At 41.0% G+C, this 27,615-nt stretch overlaps 1 protein-coding gene across 2 annotated transcripts in view; it reads left to right on the forward strand.

The window, feature by feature from the left end:
• MAP2K5 (mitogen-activated protein kinase kinase 5) overlaps positions 1-27,615 on the forward strand; it is a 120,858-nt gene that overhangs the window by 72,315 nt on the left and 20,928 nt on the right. Inside the window, exons 17-19 of one of the 2 annotated variants that reach the window (XM_057430545.1) lie at positions 2,999-3,028; positions 15,710-15,736; positions 16,048-16,080. In XM_057430545.1, the coding sequence (XP_057286528.1) occupies positions 2,999-3,028; positions 15,710-15,736; positions 16,048-16,080 (90 nt within the window). The remainder of the gene's footprint in view (positions 1-2,998; positions 3,029-15,709; positions 15,737-16,047; positions 16,081-27,615) is intronic. The other variant, XM_057430546.1, reaches the window with a different exon arrangement.

Here is a 27,615-nt window from a genome sequence, read left to right on the forward strand (position 1 = left end):
GAAGCGAGTGGTGGTTCAGGGGATGCGGAACTGGCACATGAGCTGTCCGGGGCTGTGTCACTTTGCCGCTCTCAGTCGAGGAGCAGCTTCACTGAGAAACGTGTTTCTTTTTACAACTTGCTCCCGACGCGTGTTGGATTCTTCTGAGCTCATTTGTGCACCCCGCGCTTACGTCTGGCACAAAACTGCTCTTTCCCCAATTACTCTGCTGCCTTTGGAGCCCCTGCTGAGGTGTGTGGTGGTCGAGGGGAAGAATCATCAGTGAGAATGAGAGCGCTTAGTTTGAAGTCATCAGTGAGGCTGTGGTCGTTTTTCTGCTTAAATAAGATGTGCAGAACGATGCCCTGTGTGTGTAGCCATAGTTATCTTCTCGTTCTACAGTGGGATAACTTACATTCCTGCAAGTCTGTAGCTATTGTAATGACTATTCCTATGTCAGTTGTCATTGGGAAAATCAGGATTTTTTCTGTTTCTGTTCAGAGAAAAGTGTTTGGCATTTATAGGTTTTTTTCTAGGCGCTTTAGGCTATTACAGCAGCAGTGCTTCTTAGGATCTCAAGCAGCTTTTTGCAAGTTATAGATGCTCCTTCCAAAAGAAGGTAAATAAAAGGGTATGTTTTAGTAGGTGCTGGTCCTTAAGACTGAACATAACAGAAAACATAGGATCTTGGCTTAATTATTTAGCAGTGTATTTCAAAGCCTGCCATCAGAGAGCAACTGGAGTAACACTGAGCTGGGAGAAACTGTGAACCAGATAAGAGCGATAGAAAGGATGGTGGTCAAACTGCTTAACTCAGGTTGATTTGTTGTGAGGATGAATTTGCTGTGAAGAGAAGCACTGCGCTCAGCACTGTACCAGAACCAAAACCAGAAGGCAGAATTCACCCCAAAGAGTTGAGTCTTAAAAGGCTAACCTGAAAGACAAAGCACTGAAGAAACCCAGAGGAGGAAGGAATACCACTATGGAGAACCTGAAGAGATCTTGTCTTCTCACCTCAATGTTGTTCCCTGTTCCAGTGTCTCTTGTAAGCCACATTTCTTGTACATTCTCTGGGTGTTGGTCTTATAAACCAAGTAACACACAATCCCCACGTGGAAGCCTGGTAGCAGATCCCAGCTTTCAGAGATGAGTGGCAGAACAGAAACATCTTGGAAAGAAACATATTGTTGTGAATGCTCCATCCCTGGTGGTGTTCAAGGCCGGGTTGGACAGAGCCTTGGGTGAGATGGTTTAGTGTGAGGTGTCCCTGCCCATGGCAGGGGGGTTGAACTGGATGATCTTAAGATCCTTTCCAACCCTAACTATTCTATGATTCTATATATGTTATTGCTAGTAGGGATCCTTGGTCAGCACTTCTCAGTTGTGTGGAAGCTTCTGAGAGTAGTCACCAAAAACAGTTTCATCTTTCTGTGTTTCTCTTGTATGCATCTCTTACGCAAATGCTTTAAGACTTACCCTGCTTTTGTAATGTCTTTTTGGATCTGGAAGAAGTTTAGTGTATTTGCAAAGGCTCACAGCCAAGCAGCTGGTATGGTACAAGGTTTGGACAGCAGCTGGAGGGGCAGGAAGGGCATCATCTCTGCCGGTATCTGATTGCTTCCACGCATGCTCTCAGCTTCTTCTTACTACCTTCTCATGACCTTTTTACTGAACTAGTGAGTATGTCTACTGGTCTTTGCCCCATCCATTCATTCCCCACCTTCCTACAGTTCTGTCTATGCCTCATTGTTCATACTTAGGGTAGGTTTGTGCTGCCAGCCAGGCTGAAATTTCATCATAGGTTAGCACAGCTGCCTTACCTGCAATCTGACCAGGTCAGGTAACCTCAGCACTGAGGAGCTCAAATGTCATTGACAATAGAAGTGCTGGGAACCAGCTTTCACCCAGCAGTGATGTGTGGTTTACCCTGTGCAGTGCATGACGCGATGGCTTGGACCTTCAGCATCGATGCTGTTCCTCAGTCCCATGTGAACATACTTAGTTCATCATGCAGACGAATCAATGGTAGCAGTGCATCCATAACATTTTTGGTAGGCTTCCTTCTGAAGGCAATGTGGGGAGGATTCACCAAGGTTAACCAGGGTGTAGAGAAGCTCGTCTGACTATGGCTCCTCTGCAAACCATGGAGAGAGGTGGACTTATGCCAAAAGCAGGTCAGAACAGAGCTACTCTGAATGCCCTTTTGGAGGAGTTTGTGTCAGCGTTGAAAGCCCTTGTCCTTCACTCAGTAGTAGACAAAAAACTAGCTGTATTTTGCTGAAATTGTTTTCAAGCCTCAGAGACCAAATGGGAAAACTTGAAGTTCTATGAAGAATTTGTTACGGAATATGTATTAGCCGTGGCATTATGGCAACTGTGCTATTGTGGTTGGGTTAATACTGACACTAGCAGGTGTTCTAGTAATGCATTGATTGCCTTACAAAACAATGTGGGCAACAAATCCAGTTGATATTGTGTGCAGCTGAAAGAAGATCTGAAGAAAAGTGGAAGTGACTTTTTGCAGGTGCTGTGATCTCTCTCCAGGTCCCCCTCCCAGGTTCCTACCTGGGTTTGACACCAATAAGGAGGCAAACCTCAGCTGTATAACCCAGATTTTACTCTGAGCCAGTTAAGGAAGGACTTTGGGAGTTCAGTGCATGCTCTACAATACCTGTTCATTGCAGATAATTATCAGGAAAGGTCAGTGTCGTTGGCCTCACTATTGAGGCTGAACTGGTTTAATTTAGAGAGTCCTCAGGAACTTGGGCATCAAACGGTGTTACTGAGTGGTATAGACAGAAGAGCTCAAGAAATACAGAAATACTTAGAAACATAGAACAAGGGGTGGTGGTTGTGAATGACTCCATTCTAAATACAGCTCTTTGTGTGTTTTCAGCATTACTTTTGTTGACATTTTCCAATTTATACAATAGTAAGAGTTGAGTACTTTTCTCTCTTTAAGAAAATGTGCCCTCCATGCAAATCTATATAACTAGACAAATATTATTTCCTTTCCCAGCTTGCTCTTGGGAGGTTTCCATATCCTCAGGTAAGATTGTTCATTACTGCTGTTTGCCACTGTGACATTCATTCCTATGTATGAAGGTGCAGAGAGCAATTGTGAACATTTGAGCCACATACAAATAAATCTGTCCTGTTAAATTGAAAAGTGGTGTCTTGAAGGAGTCATTTAGAAGTCTCTATTGATTTTTTTTTCTCTCTCTCTCTTTTTTCCCCTCTCCAAAATCTAGATTTTCTTTCCCTGGAGACAATGAAAATTATGATGATGTTAATGATTGTTTTGGTGCGAGATGAAAAAATAATCCAGTGCTTTTGAAGCAGGGAGGTGTATCTGCTCCTTCTTACAGTTTAATTTTGAATAATATGGTTTAAAATCTGCTCAAATCAAAAATATAATGTGAATGGAATACTTAAGGGAGCTTTGGGTTCGCCATTTTAAGAGGAGCTAATACTAGTATTTTGTTTAGATACTGGCATTTCTAACTTTCCTCTGACCTAACTCAATTGCATTGAAGTTGATGGTTAAACTGCTTCCACCATCAGTGGCAACGGTGAGGCCAGTGCTGAGCCCTGCGTTACCATGTAGTATTTTACATTGTCTTTATGCCTGAAAAAACATGAAGCTCTAACAGAACAACCAATCCAGAAATAGGTTTGGTGATTCTGTTCCTATTGCAAGATGGATGTTAGAATTCATAGTAACAAACTATTCCGTAGTTCCTCAAATTATTCTTTCCTGGGAGAGGGGGGAAAAAGTGAAGTGTCCAGGGACTAAAATGAATTATTTGAATGTGGTTTTTATGTTTTTGTGTGTTTTATGAAGGCAGTTTTGGTCTGTACAGATCAGAGTGCCTGGAGGCACGTCTGATTTAAAGGTGGTGTTGGTCTGTGCTCTTTAAGCATCTATTAACTTGCTATTATTATGCAAATAACTGTTGTAATACACATACTAATTTATGCATGGTTAGATTATGCAGATGCCTCACAAACATGGTTATTGAATAATAGGCTGGGACTCATTCTCTCTCCCATTTTTATAAGCTGTTTTAAGCAAATTCTCCTGGCACTTTTATGGACTTGCAAAGGTTTTGCAGCTGTAGAAATACACGGATTTTTCACTTGCTCATCTCCTACAGAAAATGGTTACTGGCTGGGGCAGAACACACTTTGCATATTTTATCCATATTTTAAACTGCACCCTCTCCTTTGAAGAGAGGGCTGGAAGAGAAGCTCTTGTGTTGAAGTGTCCTCCATACATCGACGTACTCACTTGTGTGCGTTGAGTGTCTTGACAGTCGTGTGGCTGGTGTATTCTGACACTAAATCCAAGTGAGGGGGGGGTACGATTTGAGATAACCCCCTGTTCAGAGAAGTGCTGGAGCTTGGGGAAGGAAGTTAGAGCACATACATTATGTATGATTCTAGCCCAAAATTTGCTTCCTGAATTGGGAGCAAAGCATGATTGCTTGTTTAAGATCCATTTTGCTATTCTAATTAACAAAACGGATCCGGTTTGCAAAAGAATATCTGGCAAGTCAGTAGTCCATGAAATTGTGTATATTTTTTAATGTAAAACGGTTGAGGAGGTGAAACTTTAAAATGTAGCTATTAAGCTTTTCAAGGAACTGCTTTTCATAAGGATTTTCATGTGAAGAATATGTATTTTAGACATCTGCTTAGATTGCAGGTCACAAAACCCATAGAAACCTGCCCTGATTAGGGGGAAAACTAGTAGTGTGTTGCGTTTTTTAATGTCTGAATATCTATTTCTCTCCCTACATAAGGGCCTGATTCTGCAGTCACTCACCTGAGCAAATCCTCCGCACTTCAGTAGGCTCATTCAAATGAATGAAGCTAATCAGATGTGTGTCTGCAGAATTTGTCCCTAAATAACTTGAAGTTACTTCTCTCTGACAGTGGAAAGTCTTGGAACATGTTTGGGAACGCCTGAAATTTCCCATAAATGAGTGTTTGTCTCCAGCTGTAGCTGGAAAAAATAAGTTGGGGTTTTTTTTCCTCTCTGTTTTGAAGACACAGACAAATGGTATGTGTGTAAATTCAGTTTAAATGAGTACGGTTTAGAGGAGGAATCATTGCCGTGTGGAAAATCAGGACTCCTTCAATACACCAGTAAGACTAAAGAATGATTTTGTTTTTTTCCTGGCCTTTAATGGGATATTTTAGTGATAGAATTTGCCACTTCTCATTTTCCACATCTTTTGCAAGTGTTTATTTTGCTAACATGTATCACACTATCATGATTTAATTTTATGTTCACAAAGTGTTACCTTGAAAGCATTTAAGGTGCGAGCAACTACTCCTGTAAGTAAAGTTGCTTATGGGTATGTTGAGAGTTACTGTACATATTTCCTTGTCTTGATATGCAGCTAACTTCGTAATCAGTAGCTGACTGTGAAAGGTACAAGAACACAGGTAGTAATGATCAGAACAGACTTTTTCACTGTAAAAACTTTATGCAGGAATCCGTAGTCCTTAAAATGTAGTAAAATTCTACAACTGTTCTGGATGTTGGTGGTGTGTGGTTCGTTTTCCTGGCGTGGTATTGCAATGTGCTATTGCATCCTTACTGTGATATAAAATCCATTTTGGAAATGGTAGGGTGTGATGCTCGTAGGATTTTCTGTAGATCCAAATGTAAGCACCTAAGGGTATATTCTCCCCTCAGTGTGTTTGCGTAACTATTGAAACTAATAGGAATGGTGCATGCACTCACACAAAAAATACTATTTTGAGTAAAGTTCTTTCCTACAAAAGCATGTAAAAATGAAAGGAAACCCTTTTCCCCCAGCCCAGTTGCTAGTCCATGGTCTGTCCAGCTTCTTAGGTATCTGAAGAAAGCACATAGGGAAAATAAGTTTCAAAACCCTTTTAAAAAGTTTAATTGATGTGATTTTGATTTTACGTGTCTGAGCAGAAAGAACTGAGGGAAATAATGGATAAAATGAAAAAATACCAAACCCAAAGGCCATAGCACCTCCCAGTATATTTAATGACGTTTTAAGTTGGAAGCCCAAAGATGTGCAGTGGCTGAACCAACCGCGAGACATACAGTTAATCACGGAGATTCACATTCAGTCTATGGTATAAAAACACGATGGGGGCAATGACTTGTTTAATGATAATGCAATTTAGGAGAAATGAAAAGAATTGCTCACTAAATATTCTCGGCTTGTCGTCAAACTTTATACAAAGCAGGATGTTAAAAGGATATCGCATCCATTAGGGAAATATTCCAAAGAAACAGCAGTACTCTGCTGGTGAGGATTTAATCAGCTATAGGAGAGCGCGGGTTACGACGACTGTATTTAGGATACTTTTGCATTTAGAGAAATGCTTCCCTTCCTTCAGCTGCAATTCCACCTTGCTTAATAAATTACATAGAAATGACCTGAAGTTTAGAAAGAAAAATCCACCCAAAATTCCTCTTTCCCCATTCTGCCCCCTCCCATCCCACTGCTCCCCCCCCAAATCTGAGCAAATACTGCCCGTGGTATTGTAAAGCTTTGAATGTTTTCACACCCCATTAATTTATTACTTCTCTTTCCTCATCTTTAAATTTTTCCCTTTTACCCCCCCCCCCCCCCTTTTTTTTTCCCCTTTTTTTTTTTTAAATCCAGGCTCCCCGCTGCTACAGCGATTTTCATCTTGTTGTTAATTTTCCCTGCTCCATATGGAGCTCCAGACATTTCACCTGGAGGCTGTACTAGATTTTGCTGTAGCGATCGCACTTCCGGAGGCCAAAACTGTCATTTAAGGTTCCTGGTGCATCTGTCTACGCCAGGCTTTTCACTGGCACCGGGAGAGTGTGAATAACAAATTGGATGCACCTGAGATTTCAGATGATTAGTGTGTTTTGTGAATCTGGGCGACTTGTAAGCAGATAGCTGTAGGGATGGGGAGGGCTAAAGAGCTACCCCGGGTGAATCCCCGCTCCCACCTTGCGTTTGGGATGTGCCGGGAAAAGCACGAGCATCCCGGCAGCCTGAACGCGGAGAGTAACAAATATTTCATCCTGCCTTGTCATTGATTAGAAAAGAGCCTTTAATTTCATTTCACCCCATGTTGTGATTAATTTGCATTCTTTGTCAGAAGTTAATGGAGTTTTTTATGGTTCACTCTGAAATCCTTGAAGACATCAGAGTTGATCTGATGTTTATACAACCGCCAGCGGAATTTTTTCATTTGATTGATGGGGAGCTTGATGTTATTCCAAACGGCTTTTTAAGCTGTTTTTAAGAATTATTTGAATAAAATGCAAGCAAGATATTGTTATAACGATCAAGATTATCTGTTAAAAATCTGTTTCAAATAAAGAACATGATAAGTAGAAAAAAAGATCAAAAGGACAGGAGAAATGGGGGATACGGAAGATGATATTTGCTAAAATAGATAATCCAAGGATACAAATTAGTTATTTCACAACGTAAGAGACCTTAATTTAAGGGTCTTTTTTTAATAGAGTTTATTTTGCGGCATGATAAATAATGGATATGAATTAGTAAAGGATTTAGTCACAGTTAGGTCTTCCCCCGCCCCCCCTTCATTTTTTTATTCTCCCAGCTTTTTCACCTTCATTTTAGCAGCGATGCGAGCTCGGAGCACTGGTGTCTTTAACTCGGAGAGACAAGACTGTCAGGCCTGTTAGTTCAACAAAATGATGACATATTGCTCATCTCAAGGAAGAGGCATTCTTAAATCCCACTGCAAAGAAAACATAAGTGGATAATAGGAAATTTTATAGCCCAAGAAAGCGTTCGCTATAGACTTGCCATTGGTTTGCTTGATAAGAAAAATATACAGGGAGGGGGGGGAAATCCTCAGTGAAGGAAAATCGCTTTTTGCTCCTCCTGTTAGGGAAAGGTTTGTACTTTTACCAAACCCCAGCATCGAAAAAGCATCGGAGAGACGATGCAGAATGTTCTGCGTACGCTGGGCCAGATCCTCAGCTGGAGCAGCTCAGTCCTGCTGCTCCGGGGAGCTCAGGGGACAATGCACACTTGCACCAGCTTTGGGACACGGCTTCTTTTTACAGCAGGAAAAGATTGTACAAATGCTTTTGTTCCTTTTTGATGATGATGATTTCTGATACCAAAGCTGGGGCTGTCGGTTTGGGGTTTTATTTTTTTTGCAAGATCTTATTTTTATCCTTTCATCAGCAAATTCTACCCTCGCTGTGATTTCTGCAAGTAAGATTTAATTATAGGTCAAAAAGCTCCTGTGCAAGCGCTTCCATTTAAACCAGATTAATTTATTTGCTGTATTGTAGTTTGCTAAATAATTGCATGGTTTTAAATGAAGTTGCTGCTTTCTGATCCCTGTATTAACATGGTCTAAGATTCTTTTTGTTACGTGTAATCCATACTATTGACCACATTTGGCCTGGTTGCATTTAAATGTAAGCAGGTTGTCAAGGAAAAAAATACTTAGTTTAACTTGGCATGAAAAGAGCCATTTTACTGTTGTTTTTTCAATTGACAGAAACATCCTTTAAGCATTCATTTATTTTTGTGAGAATAAATTGAGGGTTGGTTACAGCATGTTTACTAGCAAGAAAAAAAATGTTTTTTCTTCCATATATATCATTATATCTAGCCATTTAAAAGACATTAAACACTGTTCAAATGCTAATGCCAAAATAGAGAATTAAATTATCCTATCATATCTTAAATATGATAGATTTGTGCAAATATTTTTGCTTTTTCTAATACAACATTCCAGAAATCACTGACAATATTTGAAGCCATCTGCTATTATTTTAAACTCTCACCAGTTTCTTCATACAGGCTTCACTACGTGTCATTTGTGAGATAATATACTTCGATACACTTTGCTTTCTTACTTATTTCTCCTTCACCAGAAATAAGTTAGAACTTATATTTGATTTGGGTATTAGGAACTTGCAGTAACATAGTTTAGAGGTGTTTTCTTTTATGAAAATGGAGAGGTTTTTAATGGGACAAAAAAAGTAGTTCAGAATCTGAAGGATAAAGACAAATTTGTATTTTTTTGTCTTAAACTTCTTGCCTGATTTTTTTGTTTTACTGTAAAATGGATGTTTGAACAGTACACTCAAGCTTGAAAATGTAGGTAACTAATAAACCTGGATTTTCTAGTATATTTTAATATGCTTTTAATGTGTTTTAAGAGTGGATTGTTAGCTTATGATGTTGAAAACCTGCTTTTATTGTTTTATTTTGCTTTCTAACCCTGATAATTCCAGGCAGTCTGAGGGGCCAGGGCTTAGGCTGTGGTTTGTGACCACCATTCCAGGATGTGTTCTGTGCTTGTGCCCCTTGTCTTGTGTAAAACCTCATCCCTGGTCACACTGACATCAGCTTCAAACTCTGAAAAGTTCCATTTACCACAGTGGGAAAATCAGCTGCTCCAGATGCTCACCCGTAGGCACCTCCTTGGAGTCGGGATGTGAGTTTGTGTTTTCCAGTTGGTTACGGTGTTGTCACCCTTCACAGTTTGTGTTGGATAAGAAAATGGCAGCATCCATTTGAAGTCTTTTTGGAGATACTTTTGCAACTATATAAGGATCTCCTGCATGAGTTTGGTGCTTCTGCGGAATGGGAGATGTTCCTGTTGTACTTGGAAGGAAACATCTCTCCCAGTTACTGCTCCTGCAGTGGATAGCGATGATGAGGTACCAGAATGAAAACTTAAGCTTGGGAGATGAGCTCTCCTTCGGAAGAAAGCTGTAGGTGAGTTGATTTGTGTGGTTGGGTTGTTGTAGGTCGGCTTTGCTGACTGTCAGCAAATACTGGATTTACTCAAAGTTTGCATCTTTTCTGTGCTCTGAGCAGGCTCTCTTGGCTGGGGTGAGGAGGAGGCACGGTTCCTCCCAAGTCTCTCAGGAACTGGAGGTGAACAGAGGCATGGGTGCAGCAGATCTCTGCCCTATTTTGCTGGTTTCCTTACCAAGGATGCAGCTGTATGAGCTCAGAAATGAATTGTGACTCTTTGCCTATTTGAGGAATGAGAATACCTGCTCCTCATAGGGCTGTGAGGTTGTGAAGCACTTCTGGAAATGGACACAGCAGTCCCAGTGGTTGTTCTTCACTATGTCCATGAGCTGCTAATTGTGGGATCCCCACCAAAGGCTGAGGGCTGTGTTTTCAACGTGACTTGTAGAAGCACATAGCACACACAACCATCTCATCCCCCTTTGATGGGTGACAGTTGCTCACTGTAGTGAGGAGCCCCAGAGGCCAGCATAAGAATGAATGATTTGGAGGTCTAGGTGAGCATTTCCCTTCCACAGCAGCCATTCTTCTGCCAGCCCTGCCGAACTGTGGGTTTAATTCACGAGAGAGCACAATGCTACTTGTGGGTAGTGGAATGGCATAGGTGAGGATGCTCAACCCAGTCAGCACCTCAGTGTACTTAGAAAACTCCCCTCATATACCCAAATCTTTGTTGCTTTGCGTTATTTCCTTTCAGATGTCCCTAGAATTGTGTCATCTGTAGTGATCATTGATTTTTCAGCTCTTTGGAGAAAGCTCAGGATTTTTCTAAATGGTTTCCAGTGACAGGCTTTAGCAATTGACATTTTTGCCTGTTTCTTTTCAAGGTAGAAGGGACTAGTGGTGTAGGTAGAAGGTAACAGGTAGAAGGTATCAGTGGTGTGCTTAGGAGGAGGGACAATCCTGATGGATATTCATCTGCTGCCCTTCAGTGCTTCTGGTATTAGAGGCTCTCTTATTTCCTTAGGTGATTTGTTCCTCAGCTTTAGTATCAGAAGGGCTTTCCTCACTGCAGGGTATAGTGGTAGCTGTGTGTAATGAAGGTGAAGAAGAGATGCAGGAGGGTTGGTTATGTCATCCTTGCTGTCTTTAGTCTGAAGACCCCAGTTCTTTTGGTCTCTCAAGATTTCTGGCTGGTTTTGTGGTTTTAATTTGAACTTTCCCCAGCCGGCCCACAGCTCTCTGGGGATGCAAAGACTTAGACACAGCATGGGGAAAGAATAGCCATGTGTGTCTTGAGGCTGTATTCCTCCCTGGACATCCCACTGTGGAGCTTGTCCTTTCGGATTTTGGGGTAGGTGTTTTTGGTAGCATCATGACATTATTCCTGCTCAGTTGTGATGGGTTTTCCTCTTCCGTAGTGTCCTCTAGGTTCTGCTGGTGTTTCTCTCTATTACCGTTTTTGCTAATCTTGATGATCATGGGTAGCTCTAAGTAGGAACTGGTTAGAACTAAACCCCTTTCCTTTATTCAGTTTGTGGCTGACCACCCTTTGTTCTCCTTATCACGCTTTTTGTGATGCTTTAAATAAGGTCTTAAACAGCCATTTGCTAAATTTGCTTTCTTCCCTGAGACTGGCTCATCCAGCGTTCCTGCTGACTGAGGAACGCGGTGTTAGGAGCATCCTGGTCCTGTTCCACTGTAGTGGTTATTGTTGGCTTCTCGCACGCCCTCCATCGGTTCAGCAGTGTGTAGTTTCTCATGCCCACTTTGTGGAATTGTGTTACTAAACTCTGGTAAACAGATTTCTGTGAGAAGTGGCTGCAGTTCAATGGTGGATGAAATAATCTCTTTATAGAAATTTGTTTGCAGACCTCTGGGAAAACCGGCGTAATATAATTGGAAGAATATATTTAATATTAAGGTTGTTGTGAATTGTCTTTATTATTATTATTCTTTTTTGGTCCTCTGTTTGTGACAGTGATTGAAGTTTGCCATTTGCAAAATCTATGGATTGGGATGGGGAGCATTCACAGTATCAGGAGCAAATGGGGGGGGGTCAGTCTCTCAGGTTTGGTGACTTCTGTCAGAAGCATAACCAATTTCAGTTTAGCAGGAATTTGTACAATATATGTGAAGATCATGCTTTGAATCCAGAGGAGTGAAACCCACAGTGATGAAAACCACCTGGAAATGCAGTGCACTTTCATATTGCTTTCCCATTTATATCAGGGCAAAGACAAAGCAAGTGTGTATCGGTTATTTGCCAGTAGGACTTTCTGCTGTTCAATACAACTCTAACCCTCATTTTAGAAGATTAAAAATAAGTTAAATGTAGTTTTAAAATCCACAGTTTTCCTGGAATGGGAAAATAGATGTTCTGTTGTAAAGGCTCCCTGAAAGATTCTAACTGTATGATTTGTTGGTGTAAGTATTTTTCTATTAAAAAGAGATATATCACCAGCTTGAAAAGCAGTATAAATGTAAAGAGAAAATTTGTTAACTGCAATGGGAAGAGCTAACCCTGGGTCACCTGCAAATCTCTCAAACAAGAGCTTCAGGGCAAGTCCTAATTCCAGAGAGTAAAAGCGAAAATTAAAGCTAGAGCTGGTGACTCCTCTTAAGTTACCTGGGGTGGATTCATTTGAGTTTCCTTGATTGTGCTTGTGAATATAATGTGAAAGGGATGGTAGAGGTCTTCTCAGCCACTTCCCGTCCCAAGTATCTCCATGGAGACAGGAATATAACCTGATGGTCTGTCAAAAGTTGCTTTTCATAACCAGAGGCATTCATTAAATAGTAGATGAAGCAGGAGGCAAACTTTTGCATTTTTAAGCAACCTAAAAAAAATAAATGTGCTTTATGGAGTGGTTTATCCAGATACCACTCATACTTCATGACCTGAGAAACAGACTGTTAATGTGATAGATTTATTTATCATTTACCCTTCTTCTTCAGGTTAGAAGCTATCACATGCAGTAAGTAAAAACACGGCAAAGACCATACAGGTTCAGAAATACCAAGCCGCTGATCCAGTTCTGCAAACGCACACTGTTTTGGTTGCATGGGAAAAGCCACAGAACCTTCTGAGCAGCTGGGTTTTCCAGTGACAAACAGGTCGGGGGCTCACTCACGTTCTTCTGGGAGAACATTTTGGGGGTGAAAGGACTAAAGTGGCTTTTCTGAGGCAAAACAATGTTTTAATGAGCGCATCGAAGCATTCGTCAATACTCTTGAAACACAGACTGCATCTTTTTCATCCTTCTTTCAAGCAGGGGTTTCAGTTGTGTCTCTGCTACCATTTCATTAGTTGAAATTCTTCATGGAAGGTATAGAAACCACACTGCCAGTCTCCTTCCTAAGCCCCAAGTTGGGTAATGACACACCAGATGCTCAAGCTTTTGAGCTGCAGCCACTGCACTCGGATCCCTCGAGACGAACCTAAACTTCTCATCTCCCAGTAGTGCACGAAAACCAGACGGTTCGTGGAGGAAACAGAGGAGCGTGGGTGAGCAGGAAGATAAAACATTTTACATTGAGTACTTTTAAAACTGTTCTTAATGTGCTATAAAACCGGAGGCTTCCCTTTTTCCTGAACTGTGTGCAAAAGGAGGAGCGCCGACTGTAAAGTTGTCGCCAGTTAGGTTTGGTTTATGGTTGCAGAGGCCGCCCAATAATGTGATCTTGGAAAAGGTAAACAACATAGTTTTAACAATGAAAAATATGCCTAATATAAATACTAAGTTCATTGCTGTTCAGAACTTGAAAAATATGAGTGTAACATTGCATTTTCTGGTGGAGTTAACAGAGGAGCACGGTGCAGCCTTACAAGCAATATATCTGAGGCAGAGAAAATAGGTAATACATCTAACTGGGGAGTCTCTGTGGCATTGGCGGAGAGGAAAGCACAGTAGCTTTATTTAATTGAGAAAATGAATCAATTACAATGATGTTGCATCATCAAATGCAGGGGAAATAGCAGATATGTCATTACATCGGGTAACAGTGTTAAAAAGTAATTGAGTGTCTTAAGCATTTTGAATCAATTCCAGGTACTGGCACAGCTACCTTAATGCAAAATTTATGAAGATGATCTCAAAATAATATGTCGCCATCAAAATAGTGTAATAAAACCTGGTAACGATGTGTGTGTGCACGCATCCCTCCCTACCTCCCTCTGCAGAAGCAGGGCCTGCTGCTCCAGAGGAGAGTTGCAGCGGCACAGGAAGAATCCTGTCGTACTTGCATTTGTGTTGCTTTATTTTTCATTAGAAGCACTGAGCCCTTTGATTAGAAATGATATTTTAAATCTCGTTCTGAAATTGGATGTAGTCATATCGGCGTTGAGGCGACTGTAGATGATCCCACCTCTATTCCTCTGCATGACAAGACCTATTTTTCCAGTGAGGAAATGTGACTGGTGCTCTGTTAGGATGACAACCTGAAACGCCTGCTCGTGTGCACTAGTGTAAAGAAGCCCCACACCATCCCTACAGAATGAGTCTGTTTTGTCATTTAGCATCTGGAAGTGAAGTGGGGAAAAAAAGTCTTTTTATATCCACAGCATATTTTGCTGATTAGCAATAATGGAAAGCGGCATGTTTATTCCATTGACTTGTAATAGGTTGACATTGGCCATTAAAAAAATGGGCTAATTCTATGCATTATTTTCTTCTCTTCCTTGGAAAAAAAAATAGAATTATCCACAGAAACTTGATGTGTATGTTTGTGCACTGCTAATACAATAATGAAAGACTTTGTGCATAATACCAGCTATTTTCTTGGTGCTAGTTTTCAACCTCCTCTTACATTACATTTTACTACCTGTAAAGTATCACTAGAGGATCCTGCCTCTGGCTGGGTACTGGAGGGGAGTGCTTCCAGCGCTGATAGCAGCCCTACAACATTCATCATCATGGCACTATACAGCAGAGAATATTAAACATAAGGGCAAGCCAAATAAAGTGTGTTAGAACAGCAGACAACGTTCTCAATAAGGACCCCGTTGTGTTCACATCGCAATGGCGTTGGGTTGAGCAACTTTGTGTCTGGTTAGCTAAAATAGAGAATTAATTCTCCGCACCCATTAGAAATGGTACCCATGAACATGAGCAGAATGTCAGCATCCTGAAATCTGGTCAGATATTTTGTGTTAAGTATTTGCTTTGTATTTAATTGTTGGCGCTGTAATTCTGCCTTTGTTCCTTATTGTGGTCAAAAGGTGCTTTGCCAGTATGGGCCAGAATATTTTGCAGCTCTCTATAAGCAATCAAATGGTCTGTTACTATAAACTATTAATTATTTCCCAACCAAATTGATGTGGAAATTGAAGACGACTGGTAACAACCCTTTTCTTTGCCATTTAAAACCAGACAAAGTTCATCAAACTTTGCAGCCTCACAGATGGCAATGCTCTACTTCAACTCCAAGTAAAACTGGGTTGGAATATATAAGAAACTTGGGGAAAAGTGGAGTATTAAAGGCTTTCCTGAGCAGCAGTAGATACTTCAACCACATAATTAAAGTTTTCTTCACAAAAAAGGGATTGTGAGCCGAGCCTGGCAGTAATCCAGAATTCTAATTTCTGACTATGATTTAATTTCAATTTTAAATAAATCGGTTTTTAATTTAAAAAGAGTGAGCTTCATAACATTAGCAATGATTGCAACATTAAGCCCAGTGTTCACCATCTAGCAATATAAAACATTATTTATATCTGAATCGTAAACAGCCTTTTGAAATGGATTATGGTTTTTCTTCCTATTCTAATACAACCTGGAGGGTACTAAAAAGTGTTGTGTGAAATTAACATTCTGCTGACTTTCGCCTATAAATGAGAAGCGAGCTATTAACATTTGTGTATTTTCATTATGTAAATTGTGTTAACACATGCCCACAAATTGCCACCAGCGATGCAATAATTTTCTCTCAGTGATCATAATGTGTCCAAGTGAGTCATTTTGATTATGACATGCTAATTACATATTGTCTTTTTTCAGATTCAGAAAAACCAGGGATCTTTAATGGTAAGCTTTATGAGTTCAGAAAAAAATTCACTTTTCTTTTTCCTGATGGCTGCTTCCTCTGCATGCTTGAATGCCTTGTTTTAAACTTAGCAAATTGCATTTTGAAGAAAATGCAAACCTTTAACTGCCTGTATTAGATTAGGTACCATTAGAAATAATAGAACATCCTGAGCATCAATGTTTTTATAAGAGTTTGCTGCTGTTGATTAATCTTGCTATATTTTATTGCATTAATGATTTTTTCTTTCCACTCCACTGTAAAGATATTGCATATAGGCTAATACTTTTTCTCTCTCTTCTTCCCATTGCAGCCTCTCCAGTTATTGCAGTGCATTGTTGATGAGGTGAGTCGTCGTCTTATGTGCTTTCACTCCTAAAGTCATTCCTAATGGAGTGGAAAGCTTATATTTTGTTTCCTAATGAAGCACAATGCCCAACATCCTCAGAGCACAAGTTGCCTTGTGCAGCTTGGAGCTGTCAAACATGAACTGGCCTCGTCCCACTTTATGCTGTTTTTCTACTCTCAATATTGAGTCTTTGAAAGACTTGATTGTCTCAAAGCCTGCTCCTTTTAGCTCTTTAGGTCCTAAAGCCTCAACCTCATTGTGTGAGCTGAACCTCAGCATTTGCCAGATGAGTTGGAATGGAGACATTCAAGTGGCAGCACTCTTTAGCCAGGGCATATTTAATGCAGTTTAGATGGGCAAAAAGGGTATTTTGACAAGGAGAGAAAACCAGAGTGTAAGCAGGGAAGAATCTGAATTTTGTCTGATCATTTTTATTTAATTGAAGGACAAAATAAAAAGCTGACATGCAGGAGATCCAGGTGTGAGCTGGCAATTGAATTTCAGTGGCTAGTGTCGTGTCTCTTGATTGAAACACTTCTTTCCCTGTCTCCTTTCCCTAACTGAGGTATAAGAAGGGGTCCCAACTCTTGACAGTGAGGCAATAGCCAGGGGTAGACTGCTGTCAGTTTTACTTTGGTCTTAATGTTTAATAAGACTATGATGGCAATTGGAAAGTTTGAACAAGAAAGAAAAAGCTGTAACTCTAAAGACTTGCCTCAGCCTCTAGCAGGTCATTGCTGGCTCATCAGGTTGAGACACTGGATGTTGGTGTGTCCTTTGAGACTGTTCAGCTTCTTCCAACCTGTCCCGTGTAACATGTTTGTTTAGCTTGATGTAAGCTTAGAGCCAGTGGGATGCCCAAGTACCCTCTCTTGGTTGTGTCTCCATCTGTAACTGCTACTTATATGTGAACCGCTAAACCCTCTGCTCTTACCTGCAGTGATCGCTTGTGTCCTTTTGTTAGAGAACGACTAAGAGGCTTAGCTGGACTTCTTTTTAAAAGTGATATTTGAGCCTTGAGGGATGCAGTTATATTAAAGAGAACAAGTATCCTTTGTGTAAAGGAAAGATGTTCTCCTGGTCCTCCAGCAGTGCTGGCTCTTTTACCTGGCTCTTTATGGTGGTCTGGTTCTTTGGGAGGGTCTTAGGCAATTCTCTTTATTTCATCTTTTTCATCCGTTATTATTCCTGTTACATACATCATTGGTTGAAGCATGGAAATTCCAAAGCACCGGTGCTGTATGTACCACCAGCAGAAGCCCATCTCCATCCTAAAGAAGGTCAGTTAAAGACACTCATATTTTCTAGACAAATTACTTTTAAATGGGCTGGTACTAGTGCCTAAATCCAAGCTCACTCTTCTAAACCACAGCCCTAAAGAGCCGCAGATTATGACAGACCTTCTCGCAGCTTCCACATCTTTTCCTCCGGATTAGAATTGCTCCAAACTTCTCACAAAATCTTTAACCACCAGCCTTGGTGCAGGCTGTAAGCACCTGAGTGCCGAGCTAGCTTTAACATTCGCCTTTTGGTATCTACTTGTTGTAACTTATTTCATGTTCCCCAGCATGCCACGGAGCCATCATTCTCCTGAGGCAGTGGTTCAGAGTGTCCTGTGCTTGTGAGCACATTAAGACTTCAGGTTACAGAGCATAGCTCAGCTGAAAGTTCTTTAAGTGCAACTCGCTTTGTTTTGTAACACACTCAATGTCTAAATGGAAGTTGCATGCCATAACGTTTAGAGCCTGAGGGGAAGAGGAGGATGGATTGGCTCTGTAGTGTTATTTGCTCGTCTGTATTGTTATGGGGTCATTTAATAAGATATATAGTGTTTAGATAGTGGCTGCCACACCTGGAAGTGCAAACTCTTAGCATGGCAGTGTCTTGGAGAACATTTATATTAAAGGCTTTTCTGTTCTAGCTCATGAGTAGCATTGACTTTAATAGATCCTCCTGCCACCCCCAGCCTTGTCTTGTGTACAAAGACCTCAAAGAAAATGTGTTTAACTTGTGACTAGGTTTTTCTTAACCCTTCTCACTTTGTCTTCTGTAAGGTGTGCCTCCTGGGGAGTAACAGAGGGACCTGCTTATTTGGCTCATACACACTCTTCCTTCTACACAAGGACCTTTTGAGAGACAAAGTCTCTTTACTATCTGGTACTGCACAGCTGTTGTTACTACCATGAGTATTAAGGATCAGAAATGCTCAGTGTTGTAAGACTGCTAATTTTGGGTCGAATTTTCCCCTTGGCTGTAAGGAGGTCCTAAAACTCACAGGAGGTGGGAGCAGAGCCCCTCTCCCGTGCAATAGGAACCCAGTGATGCTGGTGCACAATTCCCCACCTACTGTAATGACGATCAGAGCAGCAAGGAGTGATGATCTGCAGCTTGCCTCTTTTCCGAACTGGTAGGGCACAGCAGTGCTCCCATGATGGCGCAGCCTGAGGATGAGATGTAGCATCAGGTTATGGGAGAAGCAGCTCTGCAAGGCTGGGATCAAGCTGCCTTGAGGATCTTGAGTCATCATGTAGGTTCATAGTAATAATCTGCTGAAGCTGTTGCAGTTGAAAACTCTGGGTCCTCAAGTGCCTTAATGTGTCCCTTTGTGTGGCAAAGAATGGTTTGGACTTTTGGGTCCTAAAATTGTGATTATACAGCTTTGTGGAAGAGAACGTTTCTTGTAATTGTGTCTTTGCTGGCAGAGTGCTTATCCTGCTCCTTCCCACTGGAGTTGGCCAAAAACTCCAGAACCTGCCATGGAGAAGTGTTTTAAAATGATGAAACAGAGACTTTGATTCTTTATAATAGTTGCTTATTGTATTGGTAGTTGGTTGGGTTTTGTAGGGCAACACTGAGAACTGAATCCAAAGTTAATCAAGAATCCAAAAGTTAATGTTCTGGTCATTCATAACCATTAATTCATAGGATTTATTAGTGACTGAACTAGTTCAGAGGTTGCTTCTGTGTTACTTTCCTCAAACCCTGTACATTGGAATAAGAACTGTCCATGGGAGTTTTTAGTTGTTCTGCAGAGCTGAGATGTTTGGAGCTGACTCTTAGTTACAGAAATATGAGAGATGTAAGAGGTCACTTTGACAGCTTAAAAAGTCTCTTCATTCTCTAGAACTTAAATTTACTTGCAGAAATCCTGCAGGATGAGTAAATGATGTGAGAAGCAGGGTAATCTAACAGAAACATAGGCATGGTTCTTCTCAAATCAGAGTGAAGTCTCCCTGCCTTTTTTTGTTATATTATAGGCCTTTTAATGGCATTGGTTCTGGGGTTATTTTTTGATGGCAGAATTAGCGAGGAGCATATGTGAATAGCATACATGCTTGCCAGGGCCTTTATTTTTTAACATGTGGTAACTTATAATGAAATCTGATCCAGCTACAAATAAGACACGCACATTTAAGCAATGGTCCTCATCATAGCAGCATCTCCCACCATAAGACTCCTGCATCTGGTCCAGAGATGAGGATAGACTGGTTGTTAATGCAATTTATCCTGCATCACCACCAGCAATAAAGGCAGTCTGCTGTTATTTGGGAGCTGAGAGTCATTTAATATTCTAGCACTCAACTTAGTTTGTCTCCAACTCACCAACATGTTATATAGGAAGCACTGAGCAGTGCACATGAACCTCGTTGGGTAGGTCCCTTCCAACTGGAACCATTATATGATTCTATAAGATCCCAAAAGACCAAACCTGACAGATCTCTGGTTTTCAGCATGTCTGCATCTCATCCTTTCCATCACATGGTTTTTGGCCTTGGAGGTGTCTGCTCTGCATCCAGAGAAGGTTGGATGGACAGCAGTAGCACTGTGGAATGCATCCAGTAGGCAGTCCTGACTTGAGCAACTCCTTTAAATTTCCCTTAAGCTCTCCAGGGCTATTTTCTTTGACCTTTATTTAGTTAGAGTATCCTTCCAGGAAAGCAATTATTGCCAGCCCCTTGGGTGGTTGCGGTAAACCCAGTTTCACTGTACTGGAGCAGTTGTGGTTACAAGTGCTGTAGTTAAGCATCAGCTCTAGTTTCTAACCCTTTCTTCAGAATCTGAAATGAATGAATTTTGCTTTCAGTTTCCATAGCTTGTGTAATAGCGACTTAGGGGTTGGGTTTGGCTTTTATGTTTTTAACCTGTATTGCATTAGGGAAAAAACGAACTTAATTTTTGTCCATCAGTCTTAGTTAAATTATTATTGTGTTATTCCAATGACATTGGAAGCTTGAGGAGTGAAGACTGTCAAGAGCAAATCCTACTTTTTACAAACAGGAGGCAGCATTGGGGAAAGTGCCTGTTTTGATGAGTCAGGCAGAAATGTAAAAGCAAAATTAATTAGTTGTACTCACGAATCCTTTCTCTGATCGCTTCATGAGTAAGTAGTGAGAAGCTTTCCATGAGTTTCTTGAGCATTTCTGTTAAGCGCCCCCACAGAGATACTCGGTCTCACAAGACTGCAGTTTAATCTAGCTCAAGGACTTTGCAAACTCCACGAATCAAAGGCCTCTTTTTTTTTGTTCTCTTTAAATTTGTACTCTCGAAACATTTAACAGCGTCCGTTAACGCTGGTGGAGTGTTAATGCTGAGCTGTGAGGCATTTCAGTGTCACTAAATCTTCACATTTTGTAATGGAAGAAATAACTTGCACTTAATACATGTATCCTATTAGCTGGGTTTATTCCCTTCTTTTTTTTATACCTGGTTAAATATATCCTTCTATTTATTGCTGTGGTATAGCCTTAAAAATTCACAGGACATTCAGCTTGATCAAATAATACGATGAAGATTGTTGCCTCTCAAGTGCTGAATTTCCTGACCTTGTCCATCAGGACCACGTTTTGCTATTTCTATAAATGAAGTGGAAAGCTCCAAAGGCTCAGAATGAAACAAGACTATTTTTTTCCTGAGGAGTTTCTCTTTGGAGTCTCAGGTATCGATTTTAATGTGTAAACAGTTATAGTTATCCCTTGAAAATTCCCAGAGTTTTGCAGATTTCCATGCAAGAAAAGGTCATGTTAGGATATACACACATGTGTGTGCATGTGGATGAAAACCCACTATAATTTGTCCCATGGAGAAGTTGTTTTAGGGTATACTTTTATTGAGACAGAAACTGTAACCTTACTAGTGTATGAGATTGAGCAACTTATATAGGAACAAGGTAAAACCACAGGTAGGAATTGCTGAATAATTACCTTTAGACCAACCTGAGCAAGAACCTTCCCAAGAGGGCAAGCTCATTTAATGGTTCCTAAAACTCAATCTTGTGGATGTCAATGGTCATGCTTGATTATTTGCAGCGGTGTTTTATGAAAAAGCAATAAAAAATGCATTGGGAGTGTACAAAGGAAGAAAAAAAAGGGAACAACAAATGGTTTTAGTTTTTCAGTTGAGTCCCTTTGGTGCAAACAGGTAGAGGCTGTGTTTCATGCTGCTGTGCCTTAGCTATCTGAAATGTGCGGATGTGTGTGTATCTACCCAAAACACTGCTGTGCTCTGCTGCCTTATGATCGACAAGAGACCAGCAATGAGAAGAAAAAATTCTGATGTTTGTTTTAGAGAAAAAGCAATTACAGTTACGGTTAAAGGATTAACCTGTTTTTTCCAGCTACCTGTTCCCTTATCTGCAGGGCCCTTTGGAGAGCCACACTAACAAATACAAAGCTTGGGGAGAGGGAGAAAACGTCATGTAGTCCACTCTAGATTACTCCTGATGTTAATTACACTCTTCTGCTTCTTTCCTTTCCTCTTCTGGGCTCAGGAAAACATCCCACAGTCGCAGACACTGCAGAAGTGACAACAAAGAGCCCCAAGTATCTACTGACTTACCCAACCAGGAATGTCTGCATGTGTTTGGTATAATGCAGGTTACACGTACAAGAGATTTGCAAGAACTTGGGGAGCAGGTAGTGCTGCTCAGAGAATAGCTGGTTCTCACATGATTTGAGGTGTTAAAGGTAGGCTGAGTGTTTTGGTGGATAAAACACTGGCCTTTCGACCTTGGTTCCTGTCCAGCTAGAGATCTGGAAATAAATGAGTTTACTGCTGACACTCCAATCCCAGCAGACAAAACTTCACACCAAAATGCCCCCACATATAATTTGTCACATTTGGCATCTGCTACTAAGAAAAGAGCAAGAAGTGACCTGGCGCAGAGATGTAATCATCTTTCACCTTCCTGCTGGGGGCGGGAGCGTAACGGGGACAATCCAGAAATGCTTTCAAGTCTGGGCCTCTGAGCCACCTCCAGACATCGCCGTCTTCTGCAAACTTGTTACTGGTAGGAAGTCAGCTGCCATTAGGTTTGTGCAAGGCTTTTGAAGTAGATAGAAAGTCAGAAATGGATTTAGTTTGTTTCACTTTATTTAGGAATGCTGCGAAAGTTAGGTTGTCCTTGTAGGAGTAAGTCTGAACGTGCACAATGTTGTTGTTTGCTGGTCTCGTTGAAACAGCTCAGTAACTGCAGTGCATTTATTACATGCAATTGCACCTGGCAGCATTTCTGGTGCATATAAAACTTAAGTTTGCCTGAAAAAAAAAAAATCACTATTTGGCCACAAAGTAAAATGCAGCTACAAGATAAAAATATGTGTGTTCTTTGAAAGCTTTAGTAAAAGAGAAGCTGGAGCACATAGAACCTCTTTAATCCTAGAGATTTTTTAGGCTGAAGTGAAAAGCCAGAAATGCTTTGTAAAGCACACGCATTATTTATTAAATACTGGCGTTTCAGCATCCGTGGCCAAGTTGCAGAATAGGAGTATCTGCCCAGAGGAGATGATCATTCCAAAGACAGGGTGTGCTGGGGAAACCCAGAGGAGAGAGGAACTGAAGTTTGGTTTGCTGGGTTCTGCTAACTTCCCTCTTGTGGCCATAGAGCCATAGGACCATGGCATTTCCTTCTGCACAGGCGTTTCACTGAGGAGCAAGTATTGCAAAATAGCAGTAGCTGTGGGGAATGGGGAAATTTAACCCTTCCCAGAGAGGGAGTCTGCAGATGAGGAGAGGGACTAAAACCTATTGGTACCGAGTGGGTGATCCGCTGGAAATACCAGCCTCTGTAGGAGGAACACGGGTGTGAACTTAACACATAGCTGGGGGCTTTGCCATCTCCTTCTTGAAGGTTTTATGTAGAAAGCTGTGTTTGCTGATTTTCCTGTTGTAGGGAGATGGTAGCTTTCTCTCTGTCCAGAAAGGATGTGATGATAAAAATCTATCAGTTGCTTTGAGAAAATATTTCACACTCAAGAAATAGTCTGTTGGGGTAAGACCTCTGACGGTGCGTGTCAAGCAGGGGATGCTTTCGGTGTATGCTACCTGTCAAGAACTACTCCCATATTTCATTGATAGAAGAGTGTTTCCCAAGAAAATAAGTAACTCAGAGCTCTATCCATTGAGTTTACTTCTTGAGTTTGTCGAGATAAACCTCAGAGCTGCACAGAAAAGAGGGGAAAGCCCCCTTATCCATATTTATTTGTGGGCTTGCTCACATTATTTATTTCCTGAGCTTCTGTAGCATCTCTGCTACTACTGTGCTTAGTGAAAGCAAACAAATCAGGAGACATTTTGAATAACAGGTTCGAGAAGCAGGTGAGAAGAATGCTTGGACCTGTAATTCAGGCTCTTATTACATAGGTTGTAAAGGACTGGTTGACTTCTGGACACGCTATTAGATGGTTCAGTTGTCCTTTGATCAGATCTATGACAAAAAAAAAAGAATCAGATAATAATGTTATCACCCCCTTCAAAAGAGAGGGCTTTTGGAGGGATTGTCTCAGTATTCTCATTCTCAGGTCTTCATTTAGATAATGTGACTTCCCCTAACTCCGTGGAAGTCAATAAGCTTTATACCAGAGCCTTGGCACTCTATAAATTAAATATCAGGAGCAGTGTTTGAAGTTTAAAGCCTTGCCTCCTCCTGCTAGCTCGGATTTTGTGCTGCTGTGCTTTTTTCTTTATGCCTGAGCACCTTGCTGACAAGTGCTAATAACAAAATGCCAAGAGAGGGTCCAGTCGGAGTTACCACACATTAAACATTCTGAACTTGTCCTTTTGCTCATAGATTGTGCATAATTAATAATTAAACGCTTTCAGTTGTAATGGGTTGACCTTCTTGAACTGTTCATTATTCACAAGGCAAAGGCATCACTCAAACTTTTTTTCCTATTGCCCTTCCCCGTTCTCACTGTGTGTGCACAGTTCAGCTGGTTTTGAGAAATCAGAGCCTGATCTGGTCTTCTTCTGCAGCAGATCCCTGTGGTGGAAACATTGCTTGGATGCTCAGGGAAACATCTTGTCTTGGGAATACGCTGGGGATGTAAGAGGCCAACAGTACACTGACTTTTAAAACCATTTGTGTCTTTACTGCCATTTTAGCAGCATCTCAGTATATAGGGCTTCATGATATTGGTTAAAAGATAGGGCATTGAACAAAAATGAAAGAACCATTTCCCAGGTTTTAAATGAATATACCTGTTCCTTACTCCTGCAGAATCTTTGGCTTCTTCTTTATTTGTCCTATAGGGTGATTTCATTGTGCAGGTGGGTAAAATCGGGCAGGCCATCCAGGTGTGCGTGGACCATTCCCTACAGTTACATCAAATGGGACTGGATTGCATCACACAAATGGTGTACACTTGGCAGAGACGTGTATTTATTTCCTCCTATTTTCATCTCTTTGAGTGTCAGATGAAGTCCAGGGAATTTAAGGACACAAAGTAGGGTGTATTTACTTTGTGTTGTTCTGGAACTCTTTGCTTTATGTCTGATACAACTTTGTGATTGCTCAAATTATATAGGTGGCAGTAGCAGCATTTTGTCTCATTAGAAATAGCTCTTAACTACAAAATACTCTCACCTTTCTACTACTCACATGGTCATGCATAGGGCAGTATCAGAAACAGAAATGTTTTGATCATCAGTTTCCCTGGACATCCATAAACAGCCAAATGCATGTTTTCTCTTTCTAACTAAGGTAAAATGCAGCTTTTCAGTATTCGCCTCTGGAAGCAGTTGAGGGTCCTTACTGTCCTGGTTCACCTAAACTCCAAACCTGCCTCTTTCTCTGCTGTCTTTCCTGTGCTGTAAAGTAACAACTGGCTCATATTTACAAGAGTGAGATTTAAGTTTTTTATATGCTCAAACACACTTGTCAGCAAGTATTCCTTGAGATGGATGCCCTCTTCCAAAAGGTTTACAGTTTGTCAAGCAAATAGCTGATAAATTTGTGAGTACCCGGTCTAAAATCCTTGGGAGACTCTATTAAAGCATTTAGTTTTCATATTGGGATCCAGTTTGTGTTCATTTCCATTCACAACTACACACACAATCCCTTCTGCAGTTCCTGAGAGCAAGCCAACTAAGGCATGGCCATGGCTGACAGGTCTACAACAGAGGAGAGTAGGCCTGGTTGGGGTTGAAATACCTGCATTGTACAGAAGAATATGGGCCCCCCAAGAAAATCTCATGTTATTTAACATTCACTTTCATCGAGGTGTTTTTTTTTTCTTGCATGCTTATGGAAGAGCACATCATATCCTGGCTGTGCTTCAGTATGGGAGCTGTGTGGTCAAGGCATTAATCCTAATGTTGGAGCAAGTTCTTCCCTTGGCTGCATGAACCCGGACGCCAGCTTAGCCTGGGAGAGCCAAGCTGATGGCTTTAGAGCAGTTCATCAGCTTCTCCTCCCCTTTCATAATGAAGTTTCACTCCATTATGGGTTCGTCATCTCTTTGTGATTGCAGAAATTATCACCTCCCAAATGAGTGTGAAGCGCCGGCTGCCTGTCCTGCTCCCCAGCATGGACTGAGCAGAGCTGGCAGCCCCGACGGAGGATGCCTCTGATGAGCTCCTCTCTTGCATTGTACTTAAAATAAACAGCAGGGGTGGACTGCTGGGCAGAGCCAGTTCCCCAGGGAATGAGCTCTGATGGCTTCACAACGCGATGTGTAATACGTGCCCAGAGTATTTCCTACCTGCTCTCTTGGAGTCCATCCCACCTGGAAAAGTGGCTTTTACCACTTCAGGTGCAAGCCCAGCTCTGCTGGTCTAGGGAGAACGTTGGGGAGAGGTAAAACCTGCCTGGCTCCACGCTGGATGAGCAAGCCTGACGTTTTGCTCTGCTTTTTCTCTGTTAACGTGAATAATTTCCATACACAGTTCTTTGAAGTGGGGAAAGTTTAATTGCAATGCTTGTTTCCTTGTGTTCCTTCCACTCTCCGGTGCAAACCTTCCTATATTGATGTCATTTATAAGTTGAGAAGCAATAACCTCCCTCTCACCAGGTCTTAAGTTCAAAGAGGCTTTGGGCATGTTCTATCAAACGCTCCTTGTATTTAATAGCAGTCTTTGAAAATTGTGAAGCAGTTTTGGCTTCTCCTTTTACTCTTCAGTTACTTTTGATTTAATTGTATTTTCCAGCAGTTTCCCATTGTTTGAATTGGAAACAAAGCCTTAATAAGAGTTCTAGTTAATTTTCTGTCTTGTAATTACCGATCTCATTTTTCTGATAATTGGCCACAGCAATTATATGTATATTTACTAATCACATAGGAGGCTCTGCAGTTGTGTCTATCTGCCACCATTGATAATGGCACACACATTGCAGAGGTGCTTTTATCATCTTCTTTTTTCCACTACATCAAAGCTATTTCCTCGCATTCTCAATAATGAATACATGCATGCATTTGACACAGTTGTGTGCTAGAGAAATTGTTTGGCTCCCACCAAATGCTGCACGCTCCGAGTTTCTTGCCTGCAGCGCTGGAAGGTTGTATGTAATGATATATTGCTCATCCAAATGGCCAAAGCACTCCAAAGCACAGTGAGATTAAAATAAGTCATTCCTTTGTTAATTTAAATAGGTGCATGTATCATACTTTGCAGGGTACTTTGTGTAGGGATGTCAGGGAGGAAAAAAGACGCCGAAAGGTATTTTTAATAGCAAATGAGAATAGATGAGAATGGAGTCATTTGCAGCTGCCTGTTTTATGTGGCTCTCTTGTTCCAACTGTAGGTCTAATGAGATGACACTGTTAAAGTACTCTGCAGTGTAATTTCATTACATCCTGAGCTGTTACACTATAAACACAGTGGAGCTCTCTGTCATTCTTGGAAAAACTCCTAAATTCGTAAAGCCCTTCTTTGCAAATGGTGATGTTGTTTGTTCCCTGTTCGTAATTTTGTTGTTTCTTGTGCTCTTAATCTATTTTTCTGTTGTTCTTTCATAAATACCCTGGGTTATTTCCTACCCCTGCACTGACAAATCCTGCTTTGGGGGGTTTTCTCCCTCTTAAAAATTCTCTCACCTTTTAAATCTAGCACAGACAGCGCATGAGGACAGCCTCTAAAATGAATAAGTGTAAATAAACATGAGTGTAAATAAATAGCGAATGCAGTGAAAGAAACAAAGGTCAACACAAGAATAATTTCACAGCTCTTTGTTAATTACAAGACCATTTGTGTGTTACTTAAATAATCATTAATTTCTCATTTACACTTTCCCTACCTTCCTTTTTACCCTGTGGCTAT

Source organism: Pezoporus wallicus, unplaced genomic scaffold, assembly GCF_028554395.1.
Source record: "Pezoporus wallicus isolate ANWC-B61680 ecotype Strahan unplaced genomic scaffold, APGP_CSIRO_Pwel_v1 contig_14831, whole genome shotgun sequence".
NCBI lineage: Eukaryota > Metazoa > Chordata > Aves > Psittaciformes > Psittacidae > Pezoporus > Pezoporus wallicus.